The sequence below is a fragment of the Scyliorhinus canicula genome, chromosome 16 (assembly GCF_902713615.1).
Source record: "Scyliorhinus canicula chromosome 16, sScyCan1.1, whole genome shotgun sequence".
NCBI classification, from domain to species: domain Eukaryota; kingdom Metazoa; phylum Chordata; class Chondrichthyes; order Carcharhiniformes; family Scyliorhinidae; genus Scyliorhinus; species Scyliorhinus canicula.
In genome coordinates this window covers 106,534,706-106,556,720 of record NC_052161.1, presented here as the reverse complement: position 1 = coordinate 106,556,720, position 22,015 = coordinate 106,534,706, and the positions used below count along the sequence as shown (strand labels likewise).

General features: G+C 44.3%; 1 protein-coding gene across 2 annotated transcripts in view; it reads left to right on the top strand.

The window, feature by feature from the left end:
* Positions 1 to 22,015, top strand: part of mtor (mechanistic target of rapamycin kinase) — a 342,907-nt gene that overhangs the window by 50,988 nt on the left and 269,904 nt on the right. For both annotated transcript variants that reach the window (XM_038821832.1, XM_038821833.1), the window contains 4 exons: positions 192 to 397; positions 20,601 to 20,723; positions 21,059 to 21,142; positions 21,792 to 21,884. In XM_038821832.1, the coding sequence (XP_038677760.1) occupies positions 192 to 397; positions 20,601 to 20,723; positions 21,059 to 21,142; positions 21,792 to 21,884 (506 nt within the window). The remainder of the gene's footprint in view (positions 1 to 191; positions 398 to 20,600; positions 20,724 to 21,058; positions 21,143 to 21,791; positions 21,885 to 22,015) is intronic.

Genomic DNA, 22,015 nt, shown 5'->3' with positions numbered 1-22,015 from the left:
TACGACTGCAGTATTTTATTTCTTACAATAAAACTTTATATATAAAACTGTATTTATGATGGTAGATAGATATAACCGATTAGTAAATGTTCAGATACTTGCTAGTTTTGGATCAGTTGTTTGTATTTTTGGGGGTTTTTTCATTCCTAATTTTAAGGAGAAAAATTAGCCTCCTCTTCTCATTTGCTCAGATCCTGATATTCGTTACTGTGTGTTGGCCTCGTTGGATGAGCGATTTGATGCTCATTTAGCCCAGGCCGAGAACCTGCAAGCTCTTTTTGTAGCACTGAATGATGAAGTGTTTGAAATTCGAGAACTTGCAATCTGCACAATTGGTAGACTGAGCAGCATGAATCCTGCATTTGTGATGCCTTTTCTTCGCAAAATGCTGATACAGGTAGATGTTTATTAATATCGTTTACTAGTCTGTATGGATTTCAAATAATGTACTTTGCATCCACATAAATAAGGGAAGCAAACAAAAATACTGTTACATTTAATATAAAGTTCACATTTTGCCTCTTTTATTTTATTTCAGTACCAGGCAGAATCCTGGCGAATCTTTGCTGTACCATCATTCAAATCCCAATATCCCATTGCCTGATACTGCTCATAGTACTCAAACTAATGTTTTAAGATTTTATATAGGCTCATCAATACCTTTTGGTATAAAAGCTGGAATTACATTCTGGCATAGTCAAACTAAGGTTCAGACTTTATTTAAATTTAGAATACCCTATTATTTTTTCCAATTAAGGGGCAATTTAGAGTGGCCAATCTACCTATCCTGCACATCTTTGGATTGTGGGGGTGAAACCCACGCAGACAAGGGGAGAATGTGCAAACTCCACACGGACACTGACCCAGGGCCAGGATTCAAACCCGGGTCCTCAGCGCCGTAGGCAGCAATGCTAACCACTGTGCCATCGTGCTGCCCAGGTTCAGACTTTAATGTATTCCCAAATCCTTCTGCTCTTCTGAAATACTGAGCTATTTCTATTCCAATAGTTATTACTACTTTTCTTGAACCAAAATGTATTGCCTTGCATTTAATGACTTTCATTTCCAATTTCTAGCCCATTACCCCCATATTATCAATGCCCTTTTGTCTTCCAATGAGTGACTAACACATGCTATTTTGGTATCATCACCAATTTCAACACCATATTCTTAATATTAATATTAAAACCAATATGAAGATCCTTGGCCAGAACCCAGGAGATCGGAGGAGACCCGGTTAGGGTTTACACCTTATATTCTAACATTCGGAATTAACATGAGGTATGCATGAATTAACGGACAAACTGTGGTCCTTCATACCACCCTACAGAATAAATGATCGATGTAACCAAGATATTGGAGTGGTTCAGAGGAGATTTACTTGATAGATACCAGGAATGAGCATGTTGTCTTATGAGGGTAAGTTGTATGGGCTGTGCTTGGTTCCACTGGAGTTTAGAAAGGTGAAGGGTGACTTGATTAAAACGTGAATGGTCTTGACAAGGTGGACATGGAAAGACTGTTTACTCTGGTGGGTGAGTGTAGAGCTAGAGGGCACTGTTTTAAAATTAGGGGTCACCATTATTAGTCTGAGATGAGGAGGATTTTCTTCTCTGAGGATTGTGCAGTTTTGGAACTCTCTGCCTCAGGTGGCTGGGGGGTCAGTCAATGAATATTTTTAAGGTGGAGGTAGATAAATTCTTGTTAGGAAGGAGAATCTGAGGTTATCAGGATAGATGGGAATGTAGAATTCAAAACATAAACCGATCATCCATGAGCCTGGAGCAGGCTTGAGGGGCTGAATGTCCTACCTCTGCTCCTAGTTGGTATTTTCCGAAGAAAAGAGTCCATAGATTTCTCAAGAACCCACCCAGATGTTAGTCAACCAATCTCACTAAAACTTTGTCTTTCTCAAGAGGGTATCCAACCTCCACCTGTGTTGGAATTCTCTGCACAATCTCAAACTAACTGAAGAAGAGTTGCTCACTGTGAGTTTACTGTTTAAAATTCTGTCTCCCTTTATAGGGATTTCTAGTCTTTGCTCCCAAATCTAATGACTGGCACAATTCCAGCTCTTTTGGCACTCTGAGCAGATTTCTGCCCCTGGGTTTCTCCGAGCCTTGGTTCCTCCCCCTGCCGCGCTAGCTGCTCGTGGGCTTTCTGAGCTTTCTGAGCCCTGGCTCCCGAAACAGCATGGACAGTGAATTCCCGCTGCCTTCACCACTGCCAACTGACTTCTTCTGAGCCCCAACTGTACAGAGCTACTCAATGGCACCTTGGGCTCCATTTTAGTTCCCAGCTCCTTTGAGCTAACAACACCAGCTGTATGGAACCAGCCACCTTTTTCACCTGTTCCTGACTAACTGCATGACTAAAATTCACTAGCCTTTGAACTGCTCTTCATTGGCCGTTGAACTGGTCTTTGGAATCCATCAACATCCTCACAGCGGATCCTACCCTTGTGGGGGTGGGCCATTGGAACATGCTGGACCTTAAAAATGTTACAATCTCCACAGATCAGTGGCTTTCCTAGCAATATGCACACTGGGTAATATTGTGGGTGTAGAAACATTAGCCCACATATCGTATTTCTTCTTCAGCGATCACGCGCTATTGAGTATGATTGTCCACCTAAGAAACTCCGTGTTACTGGTCATGGGTTCTGTGGGTTCTTGCATGGCCGATGAGTCCATTCTTAGAGCCGCATCTTTGGCACATTTTGCAGGTGTTTCTGGGAGGTGGGATCGTCCTTGGACTCTAGATCACTGGTATTTCTTCCTCAGGCTCCTTTTCCGGGCCTCCTCTTGTTGTCGATTGTCCTCAAAGAAGTGAGTAGCTTCAATCAGGAGATTCCTCCAAGTAGACCTCTTCTAAGTAAGGGCTTCCCAGACGTTGATGTCGATGTTTCAATTCTTGAGGTGAGCCTTCGGGGTGTCTTTGAAGCTCCTCTTTTGCCTTCCTCTTGGAAGCCGCATTTGAGCAAAAGAAGATTTGCTTTGGAAGTCGGGACTCTGACATCATAAGCACATGGCCTGGCCTGTCCAGCGGAGTTGGTTTTGGATGATCATGGCGTTGATGCTGCTGCTCTTGGCTCCTTCAAGGACACTGTCGTTAGTACGCTGTCTGGCTGATGCGGAGAATCCATCTCAAACAGAGTTGATGGTATCTCTCCAGGGCTTTGAGGTGGTGACTGTACGTAGCCCAGGTTTCTGAACCAAATAGAAGAATTGGGAGGGGCAGCACGGTGGCTTAGTGATTAGCATTGCTGCCTCACGACTCCGACGTTCCAGGTTCAATCCCGGCTCTGGGTCACTGTCCGTGTGGAGTTTGCACATTCTCCCCGTGTTTGTGTGGGTTTCACCCCCACAACCCAAAGATGTGCAGGTTAGGTGGATTGGCCATGCTAAATTAGAAAAAATGAATTGGGTACTCTAAATTGATTTTTAAAAAAAAGAAGAGTTGGGAGGACAACCGCTTTGTATACAAGGATCTTGGTGTCAGCACGGATGTCGCAGTTGTCAAACTCTCGTCCTTGGGCATCCAAAGGAGGCGCTCGTGAATTGGATACGATGCCTGATCTCTGCAGTGATGTCAGCCTTAGAGGAGAGGTGGCTCCTCAGGTATGGGGAATGTTCCACATTTGATCTTGATGGAGCGAGAGACCGAATCTTGCCCTGGGATGTGTTGTTATAGGACTTGAGTCTTCTTGAGGTTAAGGCCGAGACCAATTCTCGGTATGCTTCTGTGAAGGTGTCAGGCATTACTTGGAGACTCTCTAGTGGAGATGGTGATGCCATCCGCATACTGAATTTCCCCGAGCGATGTCAGTGTTTTTTTCTTCTTAGATTTCAACCGGTTGAGGCTGACGGTTTTTCCGTCCATCTTGTAAACGTCCACTCCACTGGGAAGCTTGCTCTTGACAAGGTGAAGGATGGTGGCGATGAAGATGGAGAAAAGAGTGGGATGATGAGACATCCCTGCTTGATTCCAGTCTTGACCTAGAAGGTGTCTGTCTTACTTCCGTCGGTGATGACTGTCACCGACATTTTGTTGTGGAAGCGTTGGAGGATGCTGACTAATTTTTCTGGACAGCCGGCCTTTGACAGAGTCTTCAATGGCACTTCCTGATTGACTGATGCAAAAGCCTTGATCAGATCAATGAAGGCCATGTACAGTGGTTAATGTTGCTCTTGGCATTTCTCTTGAAGTTGCCAAGGAGTGAAAATTATGACCTCTGTTCCACGGTTTGGTCGGAAGCCACACTATCTTTCTGGAAAGATTTCTTCAGAGACTGGTAGAAGATGGAAGAGAGTATTTGGGTGATAATCTTCCCGGGGATGGAGAGGAGGGAGATTCCTTGGTAGTTCGAGTTGAAGTCGACATGAATTTCTTCTGTGTCCAAGAATTTCAGCAACAGCTGATCTAGATGACCGATGATCTCTTCCCCAAATCTCCGTTGGGATGGTGTCCACTCCTGTGGCTTTTCCATTCTTCACGTGTTTAATGGCCGCTTCAACTTCGTCCATGCTTTGTGTGAGTCCAAGTATCACGGTTTAGGAGTTCTTTAAAGCATTCTCTCCATCGAAGGTCGATGTTTTCTATGTCTCTGAAGAAGATTCCGTCGTTACTCTGCACCGGTTTGAGGCCAAGGGTATTGGGCCCATATATTGCCTTGGTGGCACTGAAGAAGCCCTGGGTGTCATGCTTATCAGCGAGGATTTGCAGCTCTGTAACTTTCTCAGTCCACCATTGGTTCTTGATTTCCCTAGTTCTTTGTACCTCTGCGTGGCTAATTGATGAATTTTCCTCTTTGCCTTGCTGGTTATGTTGTTTTGCCAGGAACAGAGAGCTTTCCTCTTCTGTCTTGAGGTCTTGGATGGTGTGGTTGTTCTCACCGAACCAGTCTCGGTGTTTCTGGTTTGTAGCTGTTGCTTTCTTCACAGCTTGAGATGGTGGCTGTCTTCAGTTCTTTCCAGTTTTCCTCCACTCTATTAGAATGGAAAATTGTAGATTTTGGAGTAGACATTGTTGGAGGTTCACTCACATGCTTGACTCTTGAAGCCGCTCAACATTGTTCTTTTCTCTGAGCTGTTTCTTCATCTTCTGCTGCGTCTGGTGGAGTTTGATGTACATAAAGGAGCGGATAAACCAGTGGTCTGTCTCAACAGTCATCTGTACTGGTCATCCCTTTGGTGATGAGGGCATTCTTTTGGTCTCTGGATCGGACAATGACAAAGTTAATCATGTGCCAGTGCTTTGATTGTAGATGTCTCCAGGAAGTCTTGAGCTTGTCTTTTTAGTGGGACAGTGTGTTAGTGATGACCAGCTGGCGTTCTGGTATTTGGCGAGCAGGAGAACCCTGTTGCAGTTGCAATTTCAAACTCCTTCCTTTCTAATGGAGTCCTTTCCAACCCTGGCGTTGAAGTTCTCAATGAGAATGATCTTATCTTCCTTAGGATTGTTGGAGAGTATGGTGTCCAGGCTGGAGTAGAAGTCTTCTTTGGGCTCATCATTGTCATCAATGGTTAGGGCGTAGGCACTCACGACCATTCCCTGCTGGTCCTTGGCAAGTTGTAGCTGGAGCGTCATGAGGCGCACTTGGATGCCGACAGGGAACTTAGATTTGAGTGACGAGTTTGTTCTTGATGGTGAAACCAATTCCATGTGCCTTGGACTGATCCTCGGGTTTTCCTCTCCAGAAAAAGATGTGACCACTGCCATCTTTCCTCAGCTGTCCTTCTCCTGCTCTTTGCGTCTCTTGCAAGGCAGCAACATCAATGCTGAGGGCCTGTGTTCACGGGGAACAAGGGCAGTTCTCCACCTGGTCAATTGCTTTGCTCGTTATCCATGAGGGTTCATACATTCGAGGTTCTGAAATTAAGTTTAATTTAGATTTTCTGACTACAGGAAGATGAGCTTGTTGGATGCTGTTTTCCAGCCAGGTTACGGACTGAACAGACTATTTTTCGGCCACCTTTTCTAGCCCTTTGCCCATGAGGGATGAGCAAAGTGGATCCTAAAAAGCTGCCGAAACACACACCTGTTCCTATTCCAAGAGCGAGATGACTGAATTAAACTCCCCAGCCTACGTGCTGGTCCAAAGTTAGGGACATCCAGATCTCACTTCTATCACTTCTCGGCGATCGCCGGAGGGCTTGTCAATGTGGGGATGTGCTGGTATCCTCTAAGTCGACGCCTGGTGCAGGATGTCTTTTAAAGTGGACATGCTGTTGCATATCAGCAGACACACTGTCCTTGACAGAGGGTAGGCCCAGTGGCAAGGGAACTTCGATACTGGCGATCCCCCCACTGCTGCAACCTTCATCCACCATCACAGCCGTTGATGCCATACGAGTATCTTCTGCCTGATCAGCCATTGAGTACTTGTTTTGGATTGTGCTTTGCCTGGCTCCTCCCTTCCGACCTTACCGCCATGGGTGACCCTACCAGGAGCTTAAGACTCCCGATGGCACTGCTCTCGGGATCAACCGAGCGTTTAAGCCACTCCGAGGCAAGGTGGCAATCTAAGGAAAGGACTTTGTCATTACAGTTGCTAACAGACCTCTTTCCAGTACGTTTTTATGTTCATTCAAATTCTTTTTGGAAATATTTATTTTGCCAGTAGATGGAGTATGAGTGCCTTGTGCATATTTTTGGAGAACATGTACTGAAAGATTCTGTAAGTAAGTTAGTGATCCAGTCTTGAATCTGCATACTGTCATGTAGATGGGATTTTTCAGGGTGGAAAAGAGGGGAGAATTATCTAAATTATTGGATGTGTGATGAATAGAAGGAAAGAATCTCAACCAATGTTCCCTCTCATTTTTGAAGTGGCCCCCTTCAAATTATTTTGCATTACTGAACACATGCAGCAACTTAGAACAGGATTAACTTGTATGTGCCTGCACAGGGGCTTTCAGGTTGCTATGCAGTTTGCAGAGAACATTGATCACTCTAATTACAAGCATTAATATGAAAAAATGTACATTAGGAAACAATTCCAATTTTTTTTCTAATTACCGGTAATTCATTCTTGTTGAGAGATTGTCAAGAGCTTTTGTTCATTCAGTTGAGGTCTCAAACATAATGCTGAAAAGATTGTTGGGTAGGAGAAAAAAATCCAAACAAGTAAACAACATGATAACACGCCTGATTTGGGATATCGTGTCGTTTTTAAACATGTGTGTTGGGTTTTTTGCCCAGCCAAAAAAAGGGAAATATAAAAGTAAAATTGCGAAACTCTGCTTTGATAACAATAGGGCCCATATATCGTAGAATTTGATTTGCAGATACGGAAGAGTAGTCACTACCAATTTATGTAAGGTGAAAAGGGTAGTCTATGATTATAGAGTGGATTTTAGAGCTCATGAAGAGGCCCTTAGGACGATCATGTCTGCGCTGACCATAAGAACCTATCTATTCTAATACCATTTTCCAGCACTTGGTCCGTAGTCCTATAAGCTATGGTGTTTCAAGTTCTAAATGCTTCTTAAATATTGAGAGTTCCTGCATCTACCACCCATTCAGGCGGTGAATTTCAAATTCCCACCACCCTTTGGGTGGTAATGCTTTTCCTCAAATCCCCTCTCAATCTCTTGCCCATTACCTTAAATCTATGTCCTGTGGTTATTGACCCCGCAACTAAAGGGAAAGGTTTCTCCTACTTATCGTATCTATGCCTCACAGCACCAGGGCCCCGGGTTCAATTCCAGCCTCGGGTGACTGTCTGTGTGGAGTTTGCACTTTCTCCCCGTGTTTGCGTGGGTTTCTTCCGGGTGCTCCGATTTCCTCTCACATTCCAATGATGTGCAGGTTAATTGGATTGGCCATGCTAAATTGCCTTTTAGTGTCCAGGCATGTGTAGGTTAGGTTAAGAGGTTATAGGAATAGGGCGGGAAGTGGGCTTGGGTGACGTAGGGTTGGTGCAGAGTCGATGGGCGAATGGCCTCCTTCACTGTAGGGATTCTATGATTCTATGATCTTACTGTGCATAAAAAGAGAAATAGACTATTCAGCCAATTCCACTGTTCAATTAGTGGCCGATCTGTACCTCAAATTCATTTATTAGCCCTTGGCCCTTATGCTAACCTTGTCCAATAAAAATTTGTCGATCTCGGGTGTGAAAATTTCGACATTCATAGCATTTTGGAGACGCAAGATATGAACATAAATATAAATTAGGAGCATGAGCAAGCCACTCGGCCCGAGATACTGTTCCGCCATTCAATAAGATAATGGCTGATCTGATTGCAACTTCAACTCCACATTCCTGTCTACCCCTGATTACTTCACCCCCTCAACCCTTTGTGTGTTGTGTTTCCTTATTTCACTCCTAAAGGGAACTGTGGTTAAACCATGGCTTACAAGAGAAATTAGAGTTAGTATTGGATTTAAAGAAGAGGCATACAAATTAGCAAGGTAAAGCAATAGACCTGAGGAATGGGAACAGTTTAAAATTTAACAAAGGTGGACCAAGGGATTGATCAAGAAGGGGAAATTATAATATGAAATAAGCTAGTGGGGAACATAAAAATTGACTGTAAAAGTTTCTATAGGTATGGGCAGCACGGTAGCACAAGTGGCTAGCACTGTGGCAGGGTCCCAGGTTCGCTTCCCCACTGGGTCACTGTCTGTGCGGAGTCTGCACGTTCTCCCCGTGTCTGCGTGGGATTCCTCCCACAGTCCAAAGACGTGCAGGTTAAGTGGCTTGGACTTGCTAAAATTGCTCTTAGTGTCCAAAAAGGGTTAGGAGGGGTTACGAGGATAGGGTGGAAGTGAGGGCTTAAGTGGTCAGTTCAGACTCGATGGGCCGAATGGCCTCCTTCTGCATTGTATGTTCTATGTAAAGAGAAAATGATCAATAAAAACAAATGTAAACCCCTTACAGTCAGAATCAGGGAGCAAAGAAACGGCTGAGGAACTAAATTCATACTTTGCTTCTGTCTTCGTAGAATCATAGAATCCCTAGAGTGCAGAAGGAGTCTATTTGGCCCATCAAGTCCTCACCAACCCTTTTGCAAGACCAGCCTACCTAGGTCCAAACCCCCACCGTATCCCTTTACCCCACCAAACCTTTGGGCATTGAGAGGCAATTTAACATGCCCAATTCACCTAGCCAGCACATCTTTGGAGTGTGGGAGGAAGCCGGAGCACCTGGAGGAAACCCACGTGGACACTGGGAGGATCTGGAAACTCCACACAGACCGGAATCGAACCCGGGTCCCTGGCATTGTGAGGCAGCAGTGCTAACCACTGTGACACTGTGCCACCCCTTCACAAAGAAAGACGTGAATAATGCACCGGAAGTTCTGAGAAACTGTAGAGAACTGTTTTTTTGGGAAATTAATGGGATTGAAGGTGGATAAATCTCCAGGGCTTGATAATCTTCATCCAGAGTACTTAGGAATTGGCCCTAGAAATAGTAAATCCGTTGGTGGTCATTTTCCAAAATTCTTTGGACTCTGGAACAGATTGGAGGGTAACTAATATAACCCCGCTTTTTAAAAAATGGAGGTAAAGAGAAAATCGAGAAATATAGACCAGTGAGCCGAACGTTCGTAGTAGGGAAGTTGCTCGAGCCCATTATCAAGGATTTCAAAGCACAGCTTTTGGAAAGCAGTGGTATAATCAGACAAAGGATGTTTTACTGCAATTGAATAGGGCATTGGTGAGGCCACCAGTTTTGGTGTCCCTATCTGAGGAAGGATGTTCTTGCTATGGAGGGAGTGCAGCAAAGGTTTACCAGGCTAATTCCTGGCATGGCAGGACTATCATATGAGTAGAGACTGTCAGCTAGGTATATATTCATTGGAGTTTAGAAGAGTGAGCGGGAATCTCATAGAAACTTATAAAATTCTAACAGGATTAGACAGGGTAGATTCTGAAAATATGTTCCCTATGGTGGGGGAGTCCAGTACTAGGGGTCATAGTTTGAGGATAAGAGATAAACCTTTAAGGACTGAAGTGTGGAGAAATGTCTTCACACAAAGAGTGGTGAATCTGTGGAATTCATTACCACAGAAAGTAGTTGAGGCCAAAACGTTGCATAATTTTGAGAAGGAATTAGATATAGCTCTTGGGGCTGAAGGAATCAAGGGATAATGGTGGAAGGCCAGATAAGTGTATTGAGCTTGATGATCAGCCATGATCACAATGAAGGGCCGAATGGCATCTTCTATTTTCAATGTATTTTTCTATGTATAAATGGCCTACCTCCTAATTTAGTCTCATTTGTTCTGGATCCCCACTGCGGAGGCAATAACATCTTTGTATCTACCCTATCAAAGTAGAGTGCTTAAGTAGGTTGCTCTTTCCAAGGGCTGGTGCAAGCTTGCTGGGCTGAATGGCCTCTTTCTGCACTGTAAATTCTATGATTCTCTGAAATCCTTTTATCATTTTAAACATTCAGATAATAGTGGGTGTGGGAGATTTTTCACCCTAACTACCAGAAGAACATTAATATCATCCTGTCCTCATTGCTGATTCCAGTTAGTCATTAAATGGTTACAGGGTTTTTGCTTCCACTTGGAGTCCATTCTGTGCATTCAGTGATTTATGTGAGGAAGAACTTTTTGTTATTGACCCTAAATTTATACTTTACTGGTCTGAACCTTTGTCCGCTTGTCCTATTCATACAATTTATTGTACAGTAATCCTTCACATTTGCTCTTTCCATGCCATTAATTGCCCTGTATACTTCCATAGAACATAATTTGCTTCTCACTCTGCAAGGCTTAGAGGTCCAAGTTTCTTCAGTCTTTCCATGTAACTCTGACTTCTGATTCTAGTCGTTAATCTTATGGTTAATTTTTCACTGTTACAATGTTTTTTGCACTGTTTCCGACGCTTGAATCCGTTGATCATTAAGAAATGTTATCTGAGCACCATGCAGTTTGATCGCGACTTTCTCTTGAACTGTATTCTCTCTTTAGTTAAGTAGTTCAAGATTTGATTGGCTGTGCTGCTGTACATTGTTTGAACACATTGAGCATTAAGCCTACTAAGATTGATAAATCTCATTCAACTTCATCTTTGCGTGCACATGCAAAGTCTTTGCGTACGTGTACACCAGCAGACGAAGGCTGGGATTTTCAGGTCCTGCCCATGGTGGGTATCATAAATACAAAAGCAAATTACTGCGGATGCTGGAATCTGAAACAAAAGAGAAAATGCTGGAAAATCTCAGCAGGTCCAGTATATTAAGAAAGAAAGAAATGGTAAAAGACAGCTAAGATGAAATGGGATGAAAACAAATGGGTCGAGGTGGGGTAGAGCTAATCATCTGAAGTTGTTGAATTCGATGTTGAGACCGGAAGGCTGTAGCGTGCCTAATGGATGATGAGATGTTGTTCCTCCAGTTTGCACTGAGCTTCACTGGAACATTGCAGCAGACCAAGAACAGACATGGGCATGGGAGCAGGGTCTTTTGTTAAAATGGCAAGCAATGGGAAGGTCAGGGTCCTGAATGCGCACAGACCGAAGATGCTCAGCAAAGGTGGGTATCATCATGGGCAGGATCGAAAATTTGACGGACCAGCCAAATCCGGGCCTAAGTCTGTCAACACTGAATCAGTTGTTCAGCCTAGTTTACAGAACAAATGTTCGGAATGAAATCAAATGGGTGTTTCTTTCTAAGAATATGTTGCTCTGGGAAGCAGACTGAAGTATGGGATCGGAAAGGACTTTGCAGGGGGTTGGAGGAAAAATAGACTTGCATTTATGTAGCATAACCTCAGGACTTTGCAACGTTCTTTATAGCCAATGAAGTACTTTTTGAAGAACTTTTTGAAGGCATGTCATTTTAAGAACTTTCAGGCAGTACTTTTAAAAATTGGACACAAAAAAGTTGTTACGATGGCTACCGCAAATCATGTAACATTTGTCATTCAAGCTGCAGAACGCATCAAGTTTCTGGTGAATACCTTATTAAATATTAACGAGGTAAGGATACCACAAAGCCATTTGTGGAATTTGCACACTGGTAAATCACTGTTACACCTGTATTAGGTGATGTAAGGTATGACCTGCACGACAGGTTCGCCGGTAGCCCCTGCCTGCTGGCTCCGCCCAGTAGGAGGAGTATAAATATGCGTGTCCTCTATTCAGCAGCCATTTCGCCAGTTGCTGTGGGAGGCCACACATCTTACTGCAATAAAGCCACAGTTGTATCCAACTATAGACTACAGCCAGACCATCAATTGGTACACGCAGCTCGACGCGTACCCCCTCCCACGCATATCTGATATGGTCGATCAGATTGCGCAGTACCGGGTCTTCTCAACAATTGACCTGAAATCTGCCTACCACCAGCTCCCCATCCGTAAATCGGACCGTCCATACACTGCTTTCGAGGCGGACGGTTGTCTCTATCACTTTTCAGGGTTCCCTTCGGCATCACTAACGGGGTCTCGGTCTTCCAAAGGGAGATGGACCGAATGATTGACTGGTACGGTTTGCAGGCCACCTTCCCGTACCTAGACAACGTCACCATCTGCGGCCATGATCAGCAGGACCACGGCGCCAATGTTGCCAAATTCCTCCACACCGCCACTCTCCTCAACCTCACCTACAACAAGGAGAAGTGCGTGCTCAGCACAACCGGCTTAGCCATCCTCGGCTATGTGGTCCAGAACGGAGTTCTGGGGCCCGATCCCGACCGCATGCGCCCTCTCATGGAGCTCCCCTCCCCACTACCCCTAGGCTGCCTGGGGTTCTTCTCCTACTATGCCCAGTCAGTGGGTCCCAAACTATGCAGACAAGGTCCGCCCACTCATTCAGTCCATCCACTTTCCCCTTACGGCCGAGGCACAACAGGCCTTTGCCCGTATCAGAGCTGATATAGCCAAGGCCGGGATGCACGCAGTAGACGAGACACTGCCCTTCCAAGTAGAAAGCAACGCATCAGACGTCGCACTTGCCGCCACCCTCAATCAGGCAGGCAGACCCGTGGCATTCTTTTCCCGCACCCTTCATGCCTCAGAAATTCGGCGCTCGTCCTTCAAAAAAGAGGCCCAAGCTATCGTTGAAGCTGTGCGGCATTGGAGGCATTACGTGGACGGCAGGAGATTCATTCTCCTCACTGACCAACGGTCGGTAGCCTTCATGTTTAACAACACTCAGCGGGGCAAGATTAAAAACGATAAAATCTTGCGGTGGATAATCGAGCTCTCCACCTATAATTACGAGATTTTGTATCGCCCCGGCAAACTCAACGAGCTCCCGGACGCCCTATGCCGAGGTACATGTGCCAGCGCACAAGTAGACCGACTCCGCGCCCTACACGACAACCTTTGTCACCCGAGGAGGTCACACGATTGTACCATCTTGTCAGGGCTTGCAATCTGCCCTACTCCATCGAGGAAGTACAGACAGTCACCAGGGACTGCCAGGTCAGTGTGGGGTGCAAGGCGCAGTTCTACCGGCCGGACTGTGCGTGCCTGCTGAAGGCCTCCCGCCCCTTTGAACCCCTCCCCTCCACGGACCGAAACACGTATATTCTCAGTGTGGTCGATGAGTACGCTAGATTCCCCTTCGCCATCCCATGCCCCGATATGACGTCTGCCACCCTCGTCAAAACCCTAAACATAATCTTCGCTTTGTTCGCGTTGTTACCTGTATATCCACAGTGACAGGGGATCCTCATTCATGAGTGATGAGCTGCGTCAGTTCCTGCTCAGCAGGGATATTGCCTCCTGCAGGTAGACCAGCTACAATTCCCGGGGAAATGGGCAGGTAGAGAGGGAGAAAGGGATGGTATGGAGGGCTGTCCAACTGGCCCTACGGTCCAGGAACCTCCCAGCATCTCCCTCAGGGACCTGGCACCAGCAGGTTCCACCCATACACACTTCTCTGGCCTGGTGCCATCCTCCCCTCCCCCGGTGCTCCCAACATTAACCCCACCATGACCATCTCTCCTTCCCCTGCCCACACCAGAGGATGAAGAGGATTTTGGCACACTCCCGGAGTCATCCAATATCAGGTCAGCATCGACATCGCCAGCATCGACATTGCCGTCACCGCTACGTCACTCCCAGCGGAACGTCAAGGCACCAGACCGGTTGAATCTCTAACTGGCACCGGACTTTCAAAGGACATTTCTTTTTTCCTGATAAAACACTGTACATGAATTCACTACTGTATATAGTTCTCCACTACCCCCGCCGGACTCATTTTTAACAGGGGGTGAATGTGGTAAACCACTGTTACACCTGTATTAGGTGACGTAAGGTAGGACCTGTACTACAGGTTCACCGGTACCCCCTGCTTGCTGGCTCCGCCCAGTAGTAGGAGTATAAATATGCATGTCCTCTATTCAGCAGCCATTTCGCCAGCTGCTGTGGGAGGCTACACATCTTATTGCAATAAAGCCACAGTTGTATCCAACCTTAGTCTTTGTACAATTGATCGTGCATCACACGATCGTTTAAGGATAGGCCAATGCCTAAATGACTATGGAAGTTCCAGACTGCCTGCCCCTGTTTTTCATACTGGATAAAAAGGAATATCGAAATTCAGTTACCACTATCAACTTTCCATTGTATCACGATGACCTCCCCTACCAAACTAGATGGGAAGGCCTCAGAAGTATTAACCGAGCAGTCATGTGATCAAAGCTGTTTTCAGTGACTACACCCTTGATCCAGCAGATCCATCCGAACAATGAGATTCTGAAACTAAATGCAGGTAATTAAGCAGCCAAAGTATTTAACCTGTTCCAGTTTCAAAGTTCCCCTGAGAACCAACCTCCTAGATATTCAATCACAACAGACCTGATGTGAACCCTTCACTTTATAAGATCCCAGATTCTGCTTTAAATCATTACGTCCATTCAAGAAATCATGTCGATGATGTGGTAAACTGGAAATCATTAATCTGCAGGTGCAGAAGTGTAGCCCTTACCACTAACACCTCCCAATGAAGGCACCTCCCAATGAAGGCACCTCCCAATGAAGGCACCTCCTCTGTGGCGATCGTGACCTCCCTCTCTTTTCTACAAAGTGAACAGCCTCTGCCCACATCCTGTAACTCCCAATCTCCAGTTTTCCCACCTCACTGGGGGGGACGGATGGACAAGGGGGGGAGAGAGAGAGACAAAGGGGAGGGGGGCTGCCTTTTAATTCATCCCCAGCCTTGATGTACTCCTGACGGTTTTTGCTTCCTGCTGTACTCTGTAAATTTTGAGGCCACTCACTCAGATGCAAGAGTTGATGCAAGCTAGCGAAAAAATGGGAAATAGAGGGATTTAGTTTTGTGAAGGGAACTAAGTTGGAACATGCCATTTCCTTTAAAGTCTCCAGGTTTGAAAATGGAAACGTTATAATAAATCAAAACTCAACTGAGACACTGTTGCTGGCTAAACCATTGCACAGTAAAGGTCTCTCTCGGGTCTGCCCCAAGAGGAAATGAAATCATTTTCTGAATTGTCTGGTGATCCTTTCAGTATAAATTCAGAACAGATGTCAAACTTTCAGGGTCTCTATTTTCTTTGTAATTTCTTCTGCGGATTTATTTTTCCTCAGTTTCCATCAATATCGCTCTCTAATTGGATGCTTGAAGGCATGTAGTAGTGACCTTAGAAAAGCCAGCCTTGTGTATTTGAATCCCATCAACTGAGTCGTCAGTCCTATAATCGAGCCTGAACAAAAGATGTGTTGAAAATTATTTCATATCCTTTGAGAATAGTCTCAATAGTCCGTTCATTTAGGGGCTTGTTTAGCACACTGGGCTAAATCGCTTCCTTGTAATGCAGAGTAAGGCAGCAGCGCGTGTTCAATTCCTGTACCAGCCTCCCTGAACGGGCGCCGGAATGTGGCGACTAGGGGCTTTTCACAGTAACTTCATTGAAGCCTACTTTTGACAATAATTATCATTTGCAATAATTTTGGAATGAGGGATATTTGGAGCTTTATTAGTTAATATAGTTAGAAATGTTTCATATGAAACAACTTCCAACTGTACCATCTGATTTGATAACTCTGGTTCATTTCCCATCAATGTTCAGTATTGTTTGCCTGCGTTCTGCAAAATGCATTAACAGTACAATGTTGTCAGAAAGTTTTTTAAATACTCTGAATTTGTATGATGTTTTTAATTACTTTAATATTTTTATTATTGATTGAGCTAATGCAAATCCCTGAGCCCAAGTGACAAGTTTAAGATGATTAGTCGGCCTTTTGTCTGCAGAGTGGGAATTCCTCAGTAATGTGCAGCAATGTTTGTCTCTTTCCACACATGCATTAAGAGGTTTGTACTGAGGCCCTATTAATGGAGATTGGCTGCACATGGGCCCTGCCTTGTCTTGTATTTTCTTCGCAAGGACCACTGTCACTGTGACCAATCAAAGCCTGCCATTCGACAGATTGGTTTGTCACGAGGAACTTAAGTGACTTCCCGTGTTTCCCATTCCTTGAGCCAAAGGATGTCTGCTGGTAGATCTCTTGCTCAAGAAGGGTGCTCCATAATGAGGTGCCAAGGTAGAAGGCAAGCAATAGGTGGATTGAAGAGGTCACCATGGAGAGGTAAATGAAATGCAGCACGGATAATTTCACCCAACTAATGGGTTTTCATCAATCGGCAGGTGTGTAGTGGAGTAACATTTGACAGGGCAGGAAGCCAGGAGAGGAATGTTGAGCAGAGATTCCAGTTATGATGCACATTGGTGCATTCAATTGAATGTCAACACGTTGTGTGTGTGATGACCTTTGTCAGACAGTTGCACAGTACTCTGCCAAGGAGTACGATAGGGCAAGTGCTGAGGCCCAAATTCTTATGGCAACACCACCCCATGGAGATCCAGCAAGTTTGGTTAGAAGATTGTTTCTGCTTTTGACTTTTGCCGCTGTTTTCTTCAAATGTTCCTGGAAGACCAGAACTCTACCTATAGTCATTTCCAAGTATGTTGTATTGGGATCATGCTTTAGTCTCTGGCCATATCTGTAGATATATAATTCTTCTTTTGGTCTGGCATTATGAAGGTAGAAAATACTGCATATGGTTTTAGAGGGATTTAATGTGAAACGCCATGTGCTGCAGTAGCCCATCAACTTTGTAATGTCTTGAGTGGCATGGTGACGCAGTGGTTAGCACTACTGCCTCACGGCACTGAGGAACCTGGCCCCGAGGTCACTGTCCGTGTGGAGTTTGCACATTCTCCTCGTGTTTGCGTGGGTCTCGCCCACACAACCCAAAAGATGTGCAATGTATGTCGATTGGCCATGCCCCTTAATTGAAAATATCCCAAAAAAAAACCGTTGTAATGTCTATATTAAGGATCTGGTCCAGAGTGCAGAAGAATGGAGCTTGGGTGGCACAACAGGTGTCATCGGCATAGATTAATTTGTGGGACATGGTTGTTGGCCGAGGAGGAACCAAGGGATCTTGGGGTGCTTGTTTACAGATCCTTGAAGATGGCAGGGCAGGTTAATAAGGTAATTAAGAAGCATATGGAACACTTGCAGTTATCAGACATGGTATAGATTATAGAGCAGGGAGGTTATGTTGAAGCTGTACAGGACTTTTGGTTAGGCCACAGGTGCAGTACTGTGTTCAATTTTGGTCACTGCACTATAAGAAGAATGTGATTGCACTAGAGAGGGTGCAGAGGAGATTCACCAGGATTCTGCCTGGGATTGAGCATTTTAGTTATGAAGAGAGGCTGGAGGAGCACAGGTTGTTTTTTTTTTTTTGGAGGAAATAAAGGTTGAGAGGGGACCTGATTGAGCTGTGTAAGATTGTGAGGGGCATGGACAGGGTGGGGAGAAAGCAACCGTTCCACTTAGTTGCAAGTGGCATAATTTTAAGGTGAAAGGCAAGAGGTTTAGAAGGGTTCGATGGGCTTAAGGGCATCTTCTGCACTGTATGATTCTATGAACTTCTTGTAGATGGTATACACTGGTGCTACTGTGTTCTGGAGGTGCAAGGAGGGAATATTTAATATGATGGATGGGATGCCAACCAAGTGGGCTGCTTTGTCCTGAAATGGTGTTGAGCTCCTTGAGCTGCACTCATTAACAAATAGGGAATATTTCATCACACTCCTGACTTGCACCTTGTAGATAGCGGACAGGCTTTGGAGAGTCAGGATGTAAGTTACTTGCTACAGAATTCCCAAACTACCCGTCCTTATAGCCACAGTACACAGATAACTGATCCAGTGAAATTTCTGATCAATGATAATTTCAGGATGTTGATCGTGAGGGATTTGACAATGACTATGTTGTTGGATGTCATGGGGAGATGGATATTGCTTGGCATTTGTGTGTCACAAATGTTACTTGCTACTTATCAGCTGAAGTCTGAGCGTTGCCTTGGTCTTGCTGCATGCAGACACAGAGTTTGCAATTTATTTCTGATTGCAGGGCAATTGACCAACGGAGGTTTGAACCTCCCAGCCAGTTGTTGAACAATCTTACCTGGGGACTTCTTGGTGGGTGGAGTGCTTCAGTGTCTTGGGAGTTGCAAATAGGACTGAATCCTGTCTGATTATCAGCCAACATCCCCACTTTGACCTTGCATTGGAAGGGAATCCGTAATGAAGCAACTGAAAATGGTTGGTCCCAGGACACTACCCTGAGAAACTTAATGATGTCCTGCAGCTGAGTTGATCGGCATCCAACAACCATCTTCCATTCTGTTAAATACTTCAAAGGCTTCCATCTTATTTTTGTAATGCTAGCATCATGCTACAGCAGACATAATGACCTGTAACCTCTGAGCTTCCAGGAGTCGTAAAGATGGGCTGGGGAGCAAGCCCCTCATTTCAATCACCAACATGTTCCCAGGTAAGATTGTCCAACAGTTAGCTGGGAGGTTCAAACTTCCATTGGTCAATTGCCCTGCAATCAGAAATATATTGCAAACTCCGGATGGTTCTGACTGTTAGCAATAATAATTACCCAAGAAAAGTTAGAAGAATTAATACCACATCAAACATTCTGGGTAGCTATAGGACAACCCCCTCCCCTGCACCCCAACCCCCTCAGCTGACCAGCAGACCCCCTGCCAATGAGCACCAGACTCGCATCCTCCAACTGATCACATGACCTCTCCGCCTGATCACCCTAACCTCTACCCACCGCCAATCCTACCAAATATACCACCTCCCTGGCTTTAGAAAGTGGCGTGATCTTAAACTTACCTGCTTTATGTCAACTCGTGCTGTAAAAGGAAGCTGTGGCTTCCTCATCTTCGACTCTCCAGCCCTCAACTGAAGGTCTCAGAAGCATGATGCCCTACAGTTCCCACTTGGCCAGAATCAGAAGGTCAGGTGAGAAAGAAGCGGCTGTATTTCCAGAGACGTAACTAGGAGCAGAGCGACAATCCGAGTCAGATTGCCACTCCATTGCAGTTGGAAGTTCAGGCCCATTGGGGTTGCTTTGTGAAACATTGGTTTCTACCATGTTTCTCAATGATTTGAGGTTTGAGTTGATTTTCAAGTGAACCCTGCAAATTTTCAGAAGTTGCAATATAAAGGCATTGTTGATGTGTATTACTGGATAATGAAAGCATTTGAAAATGAAAATCGCTTATTGTCACGAGTAGACTCCAATGAAGTTACTGTGAAAAGCCCCTAGTCGCCACATTCCGGCGCCTGTTCGGGGAGGCTGTTACAGGAATCGAACCGAGCTGCTGGCCTGCTTTCAAAGCCAGCGATTTAGCCCAGTGTGCTAAACAGCCCCTTTGTATGGTCTTATATCAGTGATTATCCATCCTGTCATTTCTAGTTTCAGCCAACTTTCTTGGACTATTTATTGATCTTCCCAGCTCCAGCAAGCCAATGATTGCCTGTACCAAGACCTCCTTCAGCATAATGCATGGACCTCATTTATAGTTTACATGGTGTAATATCATTGCATTAGCCAACAAAACTAAACAAATGCAGTACCCACACCTCAATATTGACATTGAAACTTGGTCAGCACTTGGCTTCTCCCAACTCATTCCCTCTAGTAATTACCATTTGGTATTGCCAGACTCCCAATTGCATCTGCAATCACTGTTACGTACCAATCTGCTGTGTCCACCTGTCTGACCAGCATTTTTAATGCTTTTTCCAATGTTCTGATTCTCATGTAACCAGCTAGCACGTTGCTATGACTTTGTCCCATGACTGAAAATGTTTTCAATTACTGTCAAAATCTAGAATTTGGGCCGGAACCTGACGGCCGTTCACACTGACGGGATCCTCCCCTGCTGTGGGTTTCTTGGCAGCGAGGGGTACATTTAACAGGAAACCCCTCTGGCAACAACGAGACCAGAAGAACCCATTGATGGCTAGTGATGGGCTGCCTGTTTCCCACTGGTTTGCTCAGTAAATCGCCCCCGTTTTCATTTTGTCCTTGTAAGATACATAGCATAACTGCAGCTTTGTTCTGTTTAGCCTTCTTCACGCAAGAGATAACCCCATTGTATATCTTGCATACCTGCACTACCAAATCTTTTGTGTATTATGTTCAAGCCAGTAGTTTACACAAATTTCTCACTCTGTTGATATTGTCTAATAAGTCCTCTGACAGAGACTGGCCATATGTTGCTGCGCATAACAGTTGTTGTCAAAAAGATTATATTTACTTTCAGCCCATTTATTTATTTATAACTCATAGATTTTAACTGAACTCGAGCACAGTGGAGTAGGTCGAAACAAAGAGCAAAGTGCCAGAATGTTGGGCCACTTGGTCTCAAATGCTCCCCGCCTTATACGTCCGTATATGGAGCCTATTCTCAAGGTAAGTCAGAGTGAATTACATTTCCTACAGTGATTAATGGTGTCAATAATGAACTTGCCATTGAAAGTTTAGAATTGTTTTTTTTAATTGATGTTCATTGACAAGAAAGAACATATATTAGAAAATAGAAATTACATATTTGTTCTCAAATTACTTCTCAAATGAGTTTTCAAGTTGATGTAGAAATAAGTAATGAATGTAACTTGGATGATCTATTTAATAGAGGGAATAAAATGTATAGTGTAGCATTTGAATGATGGTAAAAGTAATTGTGTCGTTTTAAGGTTACAAAAGCCAGTCTTTCATTTTGAGTGCTTCTGTATGCTTCCTCCCAGGCCTTAATCTTAAAACTGAAGGATCATGATCCCAACCCTGGTGTAATTGTTAGTGTTCTGGCCACAATTGGTGAACTTGCTCAGGTAAGGTTAATATAGAGTGTGATTACTTCTGTACAATACAGATTGTTGCATTTATGGATTACAAACTTAAATACAAAATGGGCAATGCAATACGGTTGGAACAAAGTTACATTATGTGGGAAGTGTTTAAAAACCAATAATGTACTTTTTGAACTGTAATCACATAAATGCAGTACTCTATATTTGCACAGCGAGACTATACAAATAACAATGTGATAATTGACCAATTAATTCATTTTGATAGTGTTAGTTGAAGGAGAAATGTAGACTGGGTCATCCTTACAACACCAATTTTTATCTTCAAGTAGTACTATGTAATCTTTTCATATCCACCTGAACAAGTTGAGAGCAGTGATGGTTCAATGTGCCATTTCAAACATGGCACTTTAAACAATGTAACACTCCCTCAGGACTGCACTGCATGTCATTCTGAATTGGGGGCTTGAACCCTATCGGAAATATTCACCCAGTGTTAAAGGTATTTTCCTGATTTTTGACTTGCTTTCATGTATATCTGGAAGGCAAAATGGTGACTGACCAGTTGTAAGATTGAATATTTAAAGCTTGGGGAGTGTAAATATGTTCCTTAATTGATGGCCTTTTATTTTAATTTGAGGAGCCTTAAAGTTAGTAATGTTTCTTCCTGAAGGTCAGTGGACTGGAGATGCGAAAGTGGATGGATGAACTATTTCCTATCATTATGGATATGCTTCAGGACTCTTCTTCACTTGCAAAAAGACAGGTAGAGCATTCTGCACTCACATTTATATTGCACCTGTGATTTTTTTTGTAATTTTAATGACAACTTTACTAGAGTATTTGGAAAGTTTCAAGCTTAGTGCTTTCATTTTCTGTATATAGATTGATAACTGT